General features: G+C 36.8%; 2 protein-coding genes across 2 annotated transcripts; both read right to left on the minus strand.

Moving 5' to 3' along the window:
- Positions 1-1,869: 1,869 nt before the first annotated feature.
- Positions 1,870-2,370, minus strand: LOC146882553 (putative disease resistance protein At3g14460). Its single transcript, XM_085667448.1, has one exon. It carries the CDS (start codon positions 2,368-2,370, stop codon positions 1,870-1,872), a length of 501 nt encoding a protein of 166 aa, XP_085523574.1.
- A 4,893-nt stretch (positions 2,371-7,263) lies between these two features.
- LOC146882554 (uncharacterized) lies at positions 7,264-7,725 on the minus strand. Its single transcript, XM_085667449.1, has one exon. It carries the CDS (start codon positions 7,723-7,725, stop codon positions 7,264-7,266), a length of 462 nt encoding a protein of 153 aa, XP_085523575.1.
- Positions 7,726-13,466: the final 5,741 nt, after the last annotated feature.

Consider the following 13,466-nt stretch of genomic DNA (forward strand, 5'->3'; position numbering starts at 1 on the left):
TCATATATAACATCGAATTCCGTTTCAATAAGATAATATGAAATTTGTATATTCTTCGAGGGCAGGAAATGAGTTGGGAGGGGGAATAAAAGAATATGGGAAGTTTTAGTCTACCATCGTACCAAGTCCTTCAAATTACAATGGCTTCCTTTAATACAATCAACATGGATATAAATATGAATTCTCAGTGAGTTTGATGTTTGTTTCTCAATGAATTTCATGAGCTCTGATAAAACCACCCGTCCACTTTGATACTAAATATCAGAAGTTGTGAGTCTAATGTAAAGGAGAATAAGAAACAATGAAGCTTTGAGTCTAATGTGAAGGTACTAAGAAACAATATGAAGCTGAGTATAATGAAGGAGGATACGAAATAGCAATAAGGAAGAATAAAGAAAATTGCCTAAATCAGGATAGAATATAAAAGCTTATCAGTTTTAAATGAACCCACGTAGAATAGAAACACAAAAAAAAAGAAGGGGCAAGCTATGGAATACGGAAAATCATAAATCAGCTCACTATTTGATGCTTATTATTCTGCTATCAAGACATATGAGAAAATATAATGAATTTATGACATTTCAAAAGCAAGGAAAGAAAAGAAACTCATGGCCATGATTAAACTGACCTTGAACTATTATAGTGATGTTTCATTCTAAAATTTATTTGACTTCCATAAATATGTCATTTGAATTGGGGTCAAAGATAGAATTTACATTCCAGAACTCAATCCATAGGTGTTGAAGCTTCTCTCGTGCGAGTTTGATCTCTGAGGAAATAGTGGAACCATGACCACTGATGAAACCACAACTTCTACTCTGATCTTTTGCATCAAAACCTCCGAATGGGAGATTTTCTTTCTTTCTCATTCAGTGCATTGGTGTTAGTTCAGATCAGTAGTTATGAGATGGGATTCAGTCCTTTCAACATGTACAGTCTATTTTCAGCATTTCAAATTGATAACAAGCAGTATGAGAAGTTCAACCTCCGCATGCTGAGATATAGCTTTCAGATGCATTCAACACAAAAGTGATGACCTGCTAAAGGGAAGTATATTACAATTTCCATTAACACAAGAATAATGGGAAAAACAAAACTTCAAATATGTGTAGCAGAGAATTTGAAATCGCTATCAGTTTAAGGGCCAGTTTATATACCCGGACGCAAACCTGACAGGAAAATCAATAGAAAGAGGTAAACCAAGATGCTCTCCTAGTTGGTTTGTGGTTTGTATAGCTTTTCGTACGCCACATTAAACCCCATGAAAAGGCTTCCAACTAAAATTCGTCCTGTTGAGATCTAATTCAAAGTTGAATTTAAATCTAACAGGTGTAGTTTCTCTTAGCCAATCCGGCTTATCTGAAAAACAAATAGCAGTTTTCTAGAGTCATGAATTTAATTTTGACCTTAACCAGCTGTTTGATGTATTTAACATAAAACTATTATAAGTTTCAGTTTAAAAAGACATGAATGGATTACATTAATTCAATTTATCCTCTCAAAAGAAATTTCAGTGGAAATTATCTGTTTCCCATATTCACCACAATACTAAGCAGAATCTTGGCACTGCAGACAAACTACTAAAAATGACAAAAAGACCTGCAATAAGTACATTTAAATTAAATTGACACGAATGCTCACTCTAAATAAAATATATAGAAAGAGTTAGGTTTCCTTTAGACTTCAATTCCAGTAAAGTATCAAACTGAACAATTAACTAATTTGGGACTAGTTGAACGCAAAAATTAACTTAAATTTGAAAGGACAAATACATGAAATGAAAGACAACATTGACAAAATAGTTTTAATGGTTGGAGGTTGATGACGTAAGTTAAAGAAGGAGAATTACCTGATCATCATCCTTGCTCATTAAATCCACCTACCATCAATCTTTATCCCACTGGCATGGCAGATTTTAGGCCAAATTTTACGGTCCTTCTTATGGCATCGTTCTTGGAGTAAGGGACATCCGTTTATGCTTAATTTCATTAGAGAGACAGGAAGACTTTCTCCACCAATATTCTTCAGCTTTTCACATTTTTGAATGTCCAATTCTCGTAGCGACGTGAGATGAAGAAAGCCCTTGCACTCCAACGTCTCCAGACTTGTGAAGTTATGGAGACTTAGAGACGTAAGAGAGGGAGGCAGCAAAGCTTCCTCCGGGAAGGAGTTGATGCCATCACATGGACCACTCACTTTGAGAGAGCTAACCATGTCCATGCATACCCATGCGTTACTGCTTAGTAGTTTCTCACAATTTTCGATCTCAACTGTTCTCAAGTTAAGTGGCATACCCCCTCCAGGGAATGACTCTATTTGTTGGCAGTTGGATATCTTAAGATATTCCATTTTTGGAAGAAGAGTTCCCATCTGATCGGGCAACGACTTCAACTTCTCACAATCATAAACACGGAAACGAATCAAATTGGGTGCACACAATCCCTCTCCCAGAAATGATAGTTGGGACAGTGTTCAATCTCCAAAGATTTCAAACTCTTCAATGACTCTGACCGTGAGACCAAAAGTGATTCCATGTTTTCACAGCTTATGATATCAAGATGAGTGAGACTTGGGAAGATAGCCAATGGAAGAGACGTGAGCGAATCACAACTATCCTTTATTCTCAGCGATTCCAGTAATTCGTGCTTGTGTTGCATCGGGAATTTCAATTTGTTTAAACCACGGACTTCAAGAGCTTTCAGCGATGCAGGAAGACGATCACCTGGAAACGATATGGCTGACGAACAATTCCCTAATGTTAAAGATTGGAGGCAACTAGGATGGCTGTTAGTAATGGCCTCCATCATGGACTCCACCATTGGTCCTCCTTCGTCTATAAATTTCACCAAAAGAGGAAACTCATGAAACGTGGGAACCCTGGGGACACAAGAGACAAGAAGCTCGCAATTTCTAATGGTAAGTCTTTCCAGAGCTGGAAGGTGATTTGGAAAAGCTCCCCTTAGTTTGGGGCAATCAGATATAAAAATATCCTTCAGCACAGGAAAAGCTTTTGAAGCAAATGGACTCCACAGCTCCCAACTAGGCATGCGAAAAATGTGTAGAGATTCAAGGGAGGGAAAGGGTATAGCAGATGAACAATCTTCGGTCTTGTAAAATCCTGCATCAATAGTCTTCACCGAATCCATGTCTGAAATATATAGGAACCTAAGAGATGGTAGTTGCCCCATTGAAGGAAGCATGCAACATTTGTAACAATTATATAACCTTATAATTGTCATGTAGCGGTAGGAAAAATTCCCCACCCATTCTGGAAATCTGGTCCCTTTATAACCACTTATTGACAGCGATTTCAGGTCTTGGTGAGGTTGTAATTTGCTGAGTACAGCTAATTCAATTTGGAAGTCGATGCTATTGTCGTTACTTATAAACCATTCTAAGGATAGATATTTAATATGCTTCTTATCCATTATCCTGGCTTCTTGATAGTAATTCAAGGTTGTGAAAGGGATAGTTGAAGGGATAGAGAAAATGTGTAGATAGTAGAGTGTGAAAGTAGTAGTTGGAGAAGTGTATTTGTAGTTGAGAGTAGTTGTATTGGATGTTGTGTTAGTTGTTCTTGATGTTACAAATGGTAGGATACATGGGTATTTATAGACCCATAGATTATTCTAGAAACTTCTAGCTCGAACTTGTGTAAATACTTCTAGAGTTTTCTACATAGTTGAATGTTCTTGATTTTTCTTTCTATCCTAGGCTTTTCTCCAATACTCTAGAAGTTTCTTTACATTTCAATAACTCTATCTTATATTTTTCTAGATTGTTCTAGAATTTGCATTATACTTTAATACTCCTCCTTGATGCAAATTCGGTAACTCCAAGCATAGTGCGTAGTAGTTTAAATCTTGGTCTTGGTAAGGCCTTTGTGAAGATATCTGCAATTTGATCTTTTGTCGGGCAGTACTCAAGTCGTATCTCCATATTTGTTTCTGCTTCTCTGATGAAGTGGTATTTAATTGCTATATGTTTTGTTCAGTTGTGATGCACATGATTCTTTGTCATTGCAATGGTTGATTTATTGTCATAATTAATTGTTGTAGGGCTACTTTGTTTTTCTCCCATATCTTGGAGTATTCTTCGAAGCCAAATAACCTGACTTGTTGCTTCAGCAGCTGCCACATATTCTGCTTCAGCGGTTGATTGGGCAACTGTGGCTTGCTTCTTTGACGCCCAAGAGAATATTCCTGATCCAAGTGAGAAAGCATAGCCTGAGGTGCTCTTCATGTCGTCCATTGACCCTGCCCAATCAATATCAGTATAACCAAGCAATGTTGGATTGCCTGTGGATTTGTACCATATACCATACTCTTTGGTTCCTTGTAGATATCTTAAAATTCTTTTGCCTACGCCAAGATGTATTTGGCTTGGGTTTTGCATGAATCTTGATAAGAGACTTGTAGCGAACATGATATCTGGTCGTGTAGCCGTTAGATAAAGTAGACTTCCAACTAGACTCCTGTATCGAGATGCATCGGCTTCTGGTGCTCCATCCATCTTTTGTAGTTTTTCATTTGTCACTAGTGGTGTGCTTACAGGTTTGCACCCATACATCTTAAATTTCTTCAGCAAATCTTCTATATATTTCTTTTGTGAGATGAATATTCCATCATCTCTTTGACTTACCTCTATGCCGAGGAAATAATTCATCAAGCCAAGATCAGTCATCTCAAAGGTCTTCATCATATCTTCTTTAAACTCCATCAACATCTTTGTGTTGGTTCCAGTATAAATAAGATCATCTACATATAGAGAGAGTAAAAGAGTATGCTGACCTTGTGTCTTGATGTATAGTGTAGGCTCACTTTTGCTCCTCCTGAATCCTTGATTGGTGAAATATTGATCGATTTTGCTGTACCATGCACGAGGAGCTTGTTTCAAGCCATATAAAGCTTTCTTCAATCTCAACACTTCGGCTTCTTGGCCTTTAACCATAAATCCTGGTGGTTGCTCTATATAGATCTCTTCTTCAAGAACACCATTGAGGAATGCAGACTTGACGTCTAATTGGTAGATGCTCCATTCTTTTTGTGCTGCAAGGGCTATTAGAGTTCTTATTGTGTCTAGTCGAGCAACTAGAGCAAATGTCTCATTGTAGTCTACTCCAGGTTGTTGTGAATAACCCTTAGCTACCAACCTTGCCTTGTGTTTGTGTATGGTACCATCGGGGTTTAACTTTGTCTTGAAGACCCACTTAACTCCGATGATATCTTTATCTTTTGGACAATCTGCTAGCTCCCAAGTGTTGTTTTTCTCTATTGTCTTTATCTCTTCTTCCATTGCCTTGACCCATTCTTCTTGTTTTGCGGCCTCTTCAAAGGTTCCGGGCTCTAGTATGGCCAAGTTGCAAGATTCATAGATGTCTGTTAGAGATCTGAATCGTCTCAGAGTGGATTCAGGCGATGATTCTTCTTGATCTTGAATTGATGTTGGAGTTGCAGGAGATTCTGGAGTTATAATGGCATCTTGATCGTTATCTTCTTGGCTTGTAGTTGGTTGATTGTTGGGCATGTATATTGTCTTCCTCTCAATTTGTTCCTCTTCCCAGTTCCAAGTAGCGCTTTCATCTACTTCAATGTCTCTGCTGATAGTTAGCTTCTTTGTTTGAAGATTATAGACTCTATAGCCTTTGGATTGTGTACTATATCCCAAGAAGATGCCTCGTATGGTCTTGTCTTCTAGTTTGTGCCTCCTTTGATCAGGAACATGTATGTAGCAGATAGATCCAAATACTCGTAGGTGTTTGGCTGATGGCTTTCTTCCACTCCAAGCTTCAATAAGAGTCTTGTCTTTGACCGCCTTAGTTGGACATCTGTTTAAAATGTAAATTGCAGTATAGACTGCTTCAGCCCAAAAAGTGTTAGGCATACCTTTCTCTTTTCGCATTGATCTTGCCATCTCCATGACTGTGCAATTTTTTCTTTCTGATACACCATTTTGTTGTGGCGTATATGCGACTGTGAGTTGTCTCTCTATGCCTTCATCTTCGCAGAATTTGTCAATCTTGCGAGATGTATACTCCTTTCCACGATCACTTCTAAGTACTTTTATTTGTTTTCCACTTTGCTTCTCAACAAGGGCCTTGAATTTCTTGAATATTCCAAAGACTTCTGACTTTGCCTTTAAGAAATAAACCCATGTCATTCTAGAGAAGTCATCAATGAAGAGGATGAAGTACCTGTTGTTGTGATGTGAAGGCGTCGTCATTGGTCCACAAACATCAGTATGGATCAACTCTAGTAAGTCTTTTGCTCTCCATGCTTTGTTGGTCGAGAATGGTAATCGATGTTGTTTACCAAGGAGACATCCTTCGCATGATTCATTATTCTCTTTTAAGCATGGAAGATCTCTCATCATGTTTTTCTTATATAGAAGCTTTAAGGCATATGTGTTGAAGTGGCCAAATCTCCTATGCCAAAGCCATGAGTCATCAACTTCTGCCTTCATGGCAATATTAGTACCAGGTTTGAAGCTTATGGAAAAGCTTCTATTTCTCTTCTCCATTTTTACTTGGCCAATTTCTGTCTTTCTACTGTCATAAATTTTGCATGTATCTTTCTCAAAGTGGAGAGAATATCCATTCTCCATCATTTGACCAATACTTAAAAGATTCTCTTTAAGATTGGGAACCAATAAAACATCCTTGATGAATTTCGTACCTTTCTTTGTCTCCACCATGACAGTTCCTTTGCCTTGAGACTCCACTATGGTACCGTTTCCTAGTCGAACTTTGACATTGACAGATTTATCAATGTCTTTGAAGATGCTTTGATCTTTGGCCATGTGATTGCTGCATCCACTATCCAAGTACCAACTTTCTCCTTCGTTAGGAGATTCTTGATTGGCATAAAATAAGCGTTGTTCCTGATTATGTTCTTCAGCAAAGTTTGCTTGATGCTTATTTTTATTATGACAATACTTCTCTACGTGGCCAAATTTCTTGCAGTATTGACATTGAGGTTTTCCATGATGCCAACAATCTTTTTCCATGTGACTTGTCTTTTTACATATGCCACATGGGGGATATTTTCCTTGACGAGTCATAGGGAAGCTTCTAGAATTTTCTTTATTTCTAGAAATTTCTCCTCTACTTTTATTTCCTTCATATTCTTTATTCTGAGACCGTAATTTTAGTTTTGATTGAAAGGAATTTTCGACTGAGTCTTCTTCATGCCTTTTCAATCTTTGTTCATAAGCTTCAAGAGAGCCCATTAGTTGTGTTACTGACAATGTGGCCAAATCTTTTGTTTATTCAATCGCGGTTGCGATTGCATCATATTTTTGGGGAATAGAAATTAAAATTTTCTCAACGATTTTTTTGTCAAGAATAGTTTTCCCATAGGCTCTCATCTGACTAACTATTTCCTTTATTCTAGAATAGTAGTCTTTAATGGTCTCAGATTCTTTCATTCTTATTAATTCAAACTCTCGTCTTAGAGAATGAAGTTTAACATTGCGTACCTCATCACTTCCTTGAAACTCTTCTTGTATTGTGTTCCAAGCTTGCTTTGCATTTGTGGCACCTATTATTCTCGGAAAGATTGCGTCATCAACTGCTTGTTGAAGAGCAAATAAAGCCCTTGAATCCTTCTGTTTGTTTTCCTTCAACTCCTTCTTCTGAGCTGCAATAAGAGTGGAAGTGTCTTCTGGAATAGTAAATCCCTCTTCTATAATGTCCCATAAATCTTGGGAGCGAAAGAATGTCTTCATTTTGACACTCCAAAAATCATAATTTTCTCCTGTGAAAATAGGTACTGGAATTGATGATGTTTGATTGGTAGTGGCCACAGGTTGAGAAAATATTTTGGAAGTAGTATAGAATGGAGTTCTAATTTTTTTGAAGTAGTTGAAAAGTTTATCTACGCCCAGTAGATGACCGAACGTAGCTCTGGTACCACTGATAGTAATTCAAGGTTGTGAAAGGGATAGTTGAAGGGATAGAGAAAATGTGTAGATAGTAGAGTGTGAAAGTAGTAGTTGGAGAAGTGTATTTGTAGTTGAGAGTAGTTGTATTGGATGTTGTGTTAGTTGTTCTTGATGTTACAAAATGGTAGGATACATGGGTATTTATAGACCCATAGATTATTCTAGAAACTCCTAGCTAGAACTAATGCAAATACTTCTAGATTTTTCTACATAGTTGAATGTTCTTGATTTTTCTTTCTATCCTAGGCTTTTCTCCAATACTCTAGAAGTTTCTTTACATTTCAATAACTCTATCTTATATTTTTTTTAGATTCTTCTAGAATTTGCATTATACTTTAATACGATCGAAGATTGTCACAATTGGAGTTGTCTTAGAAAACCATTCCTTAGCGGGTCCAAGGGAAGTAAAGTTGTGGTCACAACCCGCAATGAAAATGTAGCGGCAGCCGTGCCTTTTCATAGACATGTCAAAGTGGGCCAACCCGGCTCACACGGGTTGGCTCACCACGAGCCGGGTTAAAAATGAGTGAACCCAACCCGGCTCACTTTCTGGTGAGCCAAAAATTCTGTAACCCGACTCAACCCACCACGGGTTGGTGGGTTAAGTGGGTTAGCTCACCAACCCACCTAAAAAAATTATTTATTTATTTTTTTTAGTATTCAAATATTTAAATAAATTTTTAAGTAATCCATGAAATGACAATCATAGTAAAATCAAGAACCAATATTTTGATCATGCCCACCACCAATATATGAAGAATTATTTTCAAGAAAATATCCATTAGTCTAAGGAAGCATGGCTAATATTACAAATTTTTTGTCATGCTATTCAACAAAATATAAATAAAAAAACTATATATTTTTTTCATGCTAATTTAGAAAAAAATATTTATAAGACGGTTACTTGAGTAATTTACTATAAAGATTATAGTTAAAGATTAAAGTATCAGCATATATATAACTTGACTATCAAATTAATTAAACATTTAAACTATTCAAATATAATTAAGCAACATTCTAGCATTTAAAAATATGAAATTGTGAACAAATATAATAGTAATAGTAAACAATTATTAAAAAAAATTAAAAGAAAATTAAAAAAAATTGTAAAAAAATTGTAAAAAATGTTGGTGGGTTAAGTGGGTCAACCCACCTTCAACCCGGCTCGAACCCATTTAACCCGTGGGTTAAGTGAGCCGGGTTGAGTTCAACCCACTTTTGAAAAAGTTGAATTTTTCTCAACCCAACCCGGCTCGAACCCGTGGTGAGCCGGGTTGGCTCACGGGTTGAAACTCATTTTGACATCTCTACCTTTTCATTGTGTTGAAGTATATCGTCTAAATAAATTGACAAATGAAGATTGTTGGTTGGTGTTTGCAAACCATGCTTTTCCTACCTCAGAAGCCTGCGAGGATAGAGAAACTCTAGAAATGATCGGAAAGGAGATTGTTAAAAAGTGTAATGGGTTACCTTTAGCTGCACAGTCACTTGGAGGAATGTTGAGAAGAAAGGAGGCTATTAGGGATTGGAATAATGTACTTGAAAGTGACATTTGGGAACTTCCTGAAAGTCAGTGTAAAATTATTCCAGCACTCAGAATTAGTTATCATTATCTCCCTCCACATTTAAAACGGTGTTTTGTTTATTGCTCACTGTACCCCAAAGATTATGCATTCGATAAAGATGAACTGATCCACCTATGGATGGCTGAAGATCTTGTAAAAGCACCAAAGAAAGGAAAGACTTTAGAAGAAGTTGGTAACGATTATTTTTATGATTTGGTTTCGAGATCTTTTTTTCAATGTGCAAGTCGATGGGATGGGGATTATTGTTTCGTAATGCATGACCTCATGCATGATCTAGCAACATTCATTGGCGGGGAATTCTATTTCAGAGCAGATGAACTTAGGAAAGAAACCAAAATCAATAAAATGACTCGTCACTTATCATTTACAAGATTCAGTGAACCAGTATCGGATATTGAAATTTTTGACACAGTAAAATTATCCAGAACTTTCTTGTTGATCAATTATAAAGATTCTCCATTCAACAATGAAAAGGCACCATATATTGTAGTGTCGATGCTTAAGTACTCGAGAGTTTTATCGTTTTGTGGCTTCAAAAGTCTGTTTGCTCTGCTTGATTCAATTTGTGAATTGGTTCATTTGCGTTATCTAAATTTATCTCGTACAAGTATAGAAACTTTGCCGGAGTCACTGTGTAATTTGTTTAATCTACAAACTTTGAAGTTGGCTTTTTGCTCAAAGCTGACTCAGTTGGCTATTGCCATGCAAAATCTTGTAAACTTGTGTCATCTTGAAATTCTTGGATCTCCCATAAAAGAGATGCCTAAAAGAATGGGAAAATTAAATCAATTACAGGAGTTGGATTTGTATATTGTGGGCAGGCATGAAGAGAATAGCATCAAAGAACTTGGAGGACTTCCAAATCTCTGTGGTTCGTTTCGTATTAAGGCACTGGAAAATGTTACGAAAGGCGAAGAAGCAATAGAAGTATTAAAGTATAATGCAAATTCTAGAAGAATCTAGAAAAATATAAGATAGAGTTATTGAAATGTAAAGAAACTTCTAGAGTATTGGAGAAAAGCCTAGGATAGAAAGAAAAATCAAGAACATTCAACTATGTAGAAAACTCTAGAAGTATTTACACAAGTTCTAGCTAGAAGTTTCTAGAATAATCTATGGGTCTATAAATACCCATGTATCCTACCATTTGTAACATCAAGAACAACTAACACAACATCCAATACAACTACTCTCAACTACAAATACACTTCTCCAACTACTACTTTCACACTCTACTATCTACACATTTTCTCTATCCCTTCAACTATCCCTTTCACAACCTTGAATTACTATCAGTGGTACCAGAGCTACGTTCGGTCATCTACTGGGCGTAGATAAACTTTTCAACTACTTCAAAAAAATTAGAACTCCATTCTATACTACTTCCAAAATATTTTCTCAACCTATGGCCACTACCAATCAAACATCATCAATTCCAGTACCTATTTTCACAGGAGAAAATTATGATTTTTGGAGTGTCAAAATGAAGACATTCTTTCGCTCCCAAGATTTATGGGACATTATAGAAGAGGGATTTACTATTCCAGAAGACACTTCCACTCTTACTGCAACTCAGAAGAAGGAGTTGAAGGAAAACAAACAGAAGGATTCAAGGGCTTTATTTGCTCTTCAACAAGCAGTTGATGACGCAATCTTTCCGAGAATAATAGGTGCCACAAACGCAAAGCAAGCTTGGAACACAATACAAGAAGAGTTTCAAGGAAGTGATGAGGTACGCAATGTTAAACTTCATTCTCTAAGACGAGAGTTTGAATTAATAAGAATGAAAGAATCTGAGACCATTAAAGACTACTATTCTAGAATAAAGGAAATAGTTAGTCAGATGAGAGCCTATGGGAAAACTATTCTTGACAAAAAAATCGTTGAGAAAATTTTAATTTCTATTCCCCAAAAATATGACGCAATCGCAACCGCGATTGAACAAATAAAAGATTTGGCCACATTGTCAGTAACACAACTAATGGGCTCTCTTGAAGCTTATGAACAAAGATTGAAAAGGCATGAAGAAGACTCAGTCGAAAATGCCTTTCAATCAAAACTAAAATTACGGTCTCAGAATAAAGAATATGAAGGAAATAAAAGTAGAGGAGAAATTTCTAGAAATAAAGAAAATTCTAGAAGCTTCCCTATGACTCGTCAAGGAAAATATCCCCCATGTGGCATATGTAAAAAGACAAGTCACATGGAAAAAGATTGTTGGCATCATGGAAAACCTCAATGTCAATACTGCAAGAAATTTGGCCACGTAGAGAAGTATTGTCATAATAAAAATAAGCATCAAGCAAACTTTGCTGAAGAACATAATCAGGAACAACGCTTATTTTATGCCAATCAAGAATCTCCTAACGGAGGAGAAAGTTGGTACTTGGATAGTGGATGCAGCAATCACATGGCCAAAGATCAAAGTATCTTCAAAGACATTGATAAATCTGTCAATGTCAAAGTTCGACTAGGAAACGGTACCATAGTGGAGTCTCAAGGCAAAGGAACTGTCATGGTGGAGACAAAGAAAGGTACGAAATTCATCAAGGATGTTTTATTGGTTCCCAATCTTAAAGAGAATCTTTTAAGTATTGGTCAAATGATGGAGAATGGATATTCTCTCCACTTTGAGAAAGATACATGCAAAATTTATGACAGTAGAAAGACAGAAATTGGCCAAGTAAAAATGGAGAAGAGAAATAGAAGCTTTCCCATAAGCTTCAAACCTGGTACTAATATTGCCATGAAGGCAGAAGTTGATGACTCATGGCTTTGGCATAGGAGATTTGGCCACTTCAACACATATGCCTTAAAGCTTCTATATAAGAAAAACATGATGAGAGATCTTCCATGCTTAAAAGAGAATAATGAATCATGCGAAGGATGTCTCCTTGGTAAACAACATCGATTACCATTCTCGACCAACAAAGCATGGAGAGCAAAAGACTTACTAGAGTTGATCCATACTGATGTTTGTGGACCAATGACGACGCCTTCACATCACAACAACAGGCACTTCATCCTCTTCATTGATGACTTCTCTAGAATGACATGGGTTTATTTCTTAAAGGCAAAGTCAGAAGTCTTTGGAATATTCAAGAAATTCAAGGCCCTTGTTGAGAAGCAAAGTGGAAAACAAATAAAAGTACTTAGAAGTGATCGTGGAAAGGAGTATACATCTCGCGAGATTGACAAATTCTGCGAAGATGAAGGCATAGAGAGACAACTCACAGTCGCATATACTCCACAACAAAATGGTGTATCAGAAAGAAAAAATCGCACAGTCATGGAGATGGCAAGATCAATGCTAAAAGAGAAAGGTATGCCTAACACTTTTTGGGCTGAAGCAGTCTACACTGCAGTTTACATTTTAAACAGATGTCCAACTAAGGCGGTCAAAGACAAGACTCCTATTGAAGCTTGGAGTGGAAGAAAGCCATCAGCCAAACACCTACCAGTATTTGGATCTATCTACTACATACATGTTCCTGATCAAAGGAGGCACAAGCTTGAAGACAAGACTATACGAGGAATATTCTTGGGATATAGCACACAATCAAAAGGCTATCGAGTTTACAACTTACAAACAAAAAAGCTCGTCATTAGTCGAGATGTTGAAATTGATGAAAATGCTTCTTGGAATTGGGAAGAAGAAAAAGTTGTTAAAAGCACCACTTTAGTTCCAGTGCAACAATATCAAGAAAAAATTCAAGAAGAAATTCAAGAAGAGGCAGAAGCTTCAGGTACGCCTTCTCCACCTCCATTAGAAGATTCTTCACTAGAGTCCACTCCAAGACGAGTAAGATCTTTGGTAGACATATACGAAACCTGCAATATGGCCATGATTGAGCCTAACTGCTATGAGGAAGCATCAAAGCAAGAAATATGGGTCAAGGCTATGGAAGAAGAGGTTAAAATGATTGAGAAGAATAACAC

Source organism: Vigna unguiculata, chromosome 10 (assembly GCF_037176805.1).
Source record: "Vigna unguiculata cultivar grain cowpea cultivar isolate G323 ecotype 2 chromosome 10, ASM3717680v1, whole genome shotgun sequence".
Lineage (NCBI taxonomy): Eukaryota > Viridiplantae > Streptophyta > Magnoliopsida > Fabales > Fabaceae > Vigna > Vigna unguiculata.

Excerpts from the sequence above, each read along its gene's own strand:
- LOC146882553 (XM_085667448.1), bottom strand. The coding sequence starts at position 2,370 with ATGGGAACTCTTCTTCCAAAAATGGAATATCTTAAGATATCCAACTGC.
- LOC146882554 (XM_085667449.1), bottom strand. The coding sequence starts at position 7,725 with ATGAAGACATTCTTTCGCTCCCAAGATTTATGGGACATTATAGAAGAG.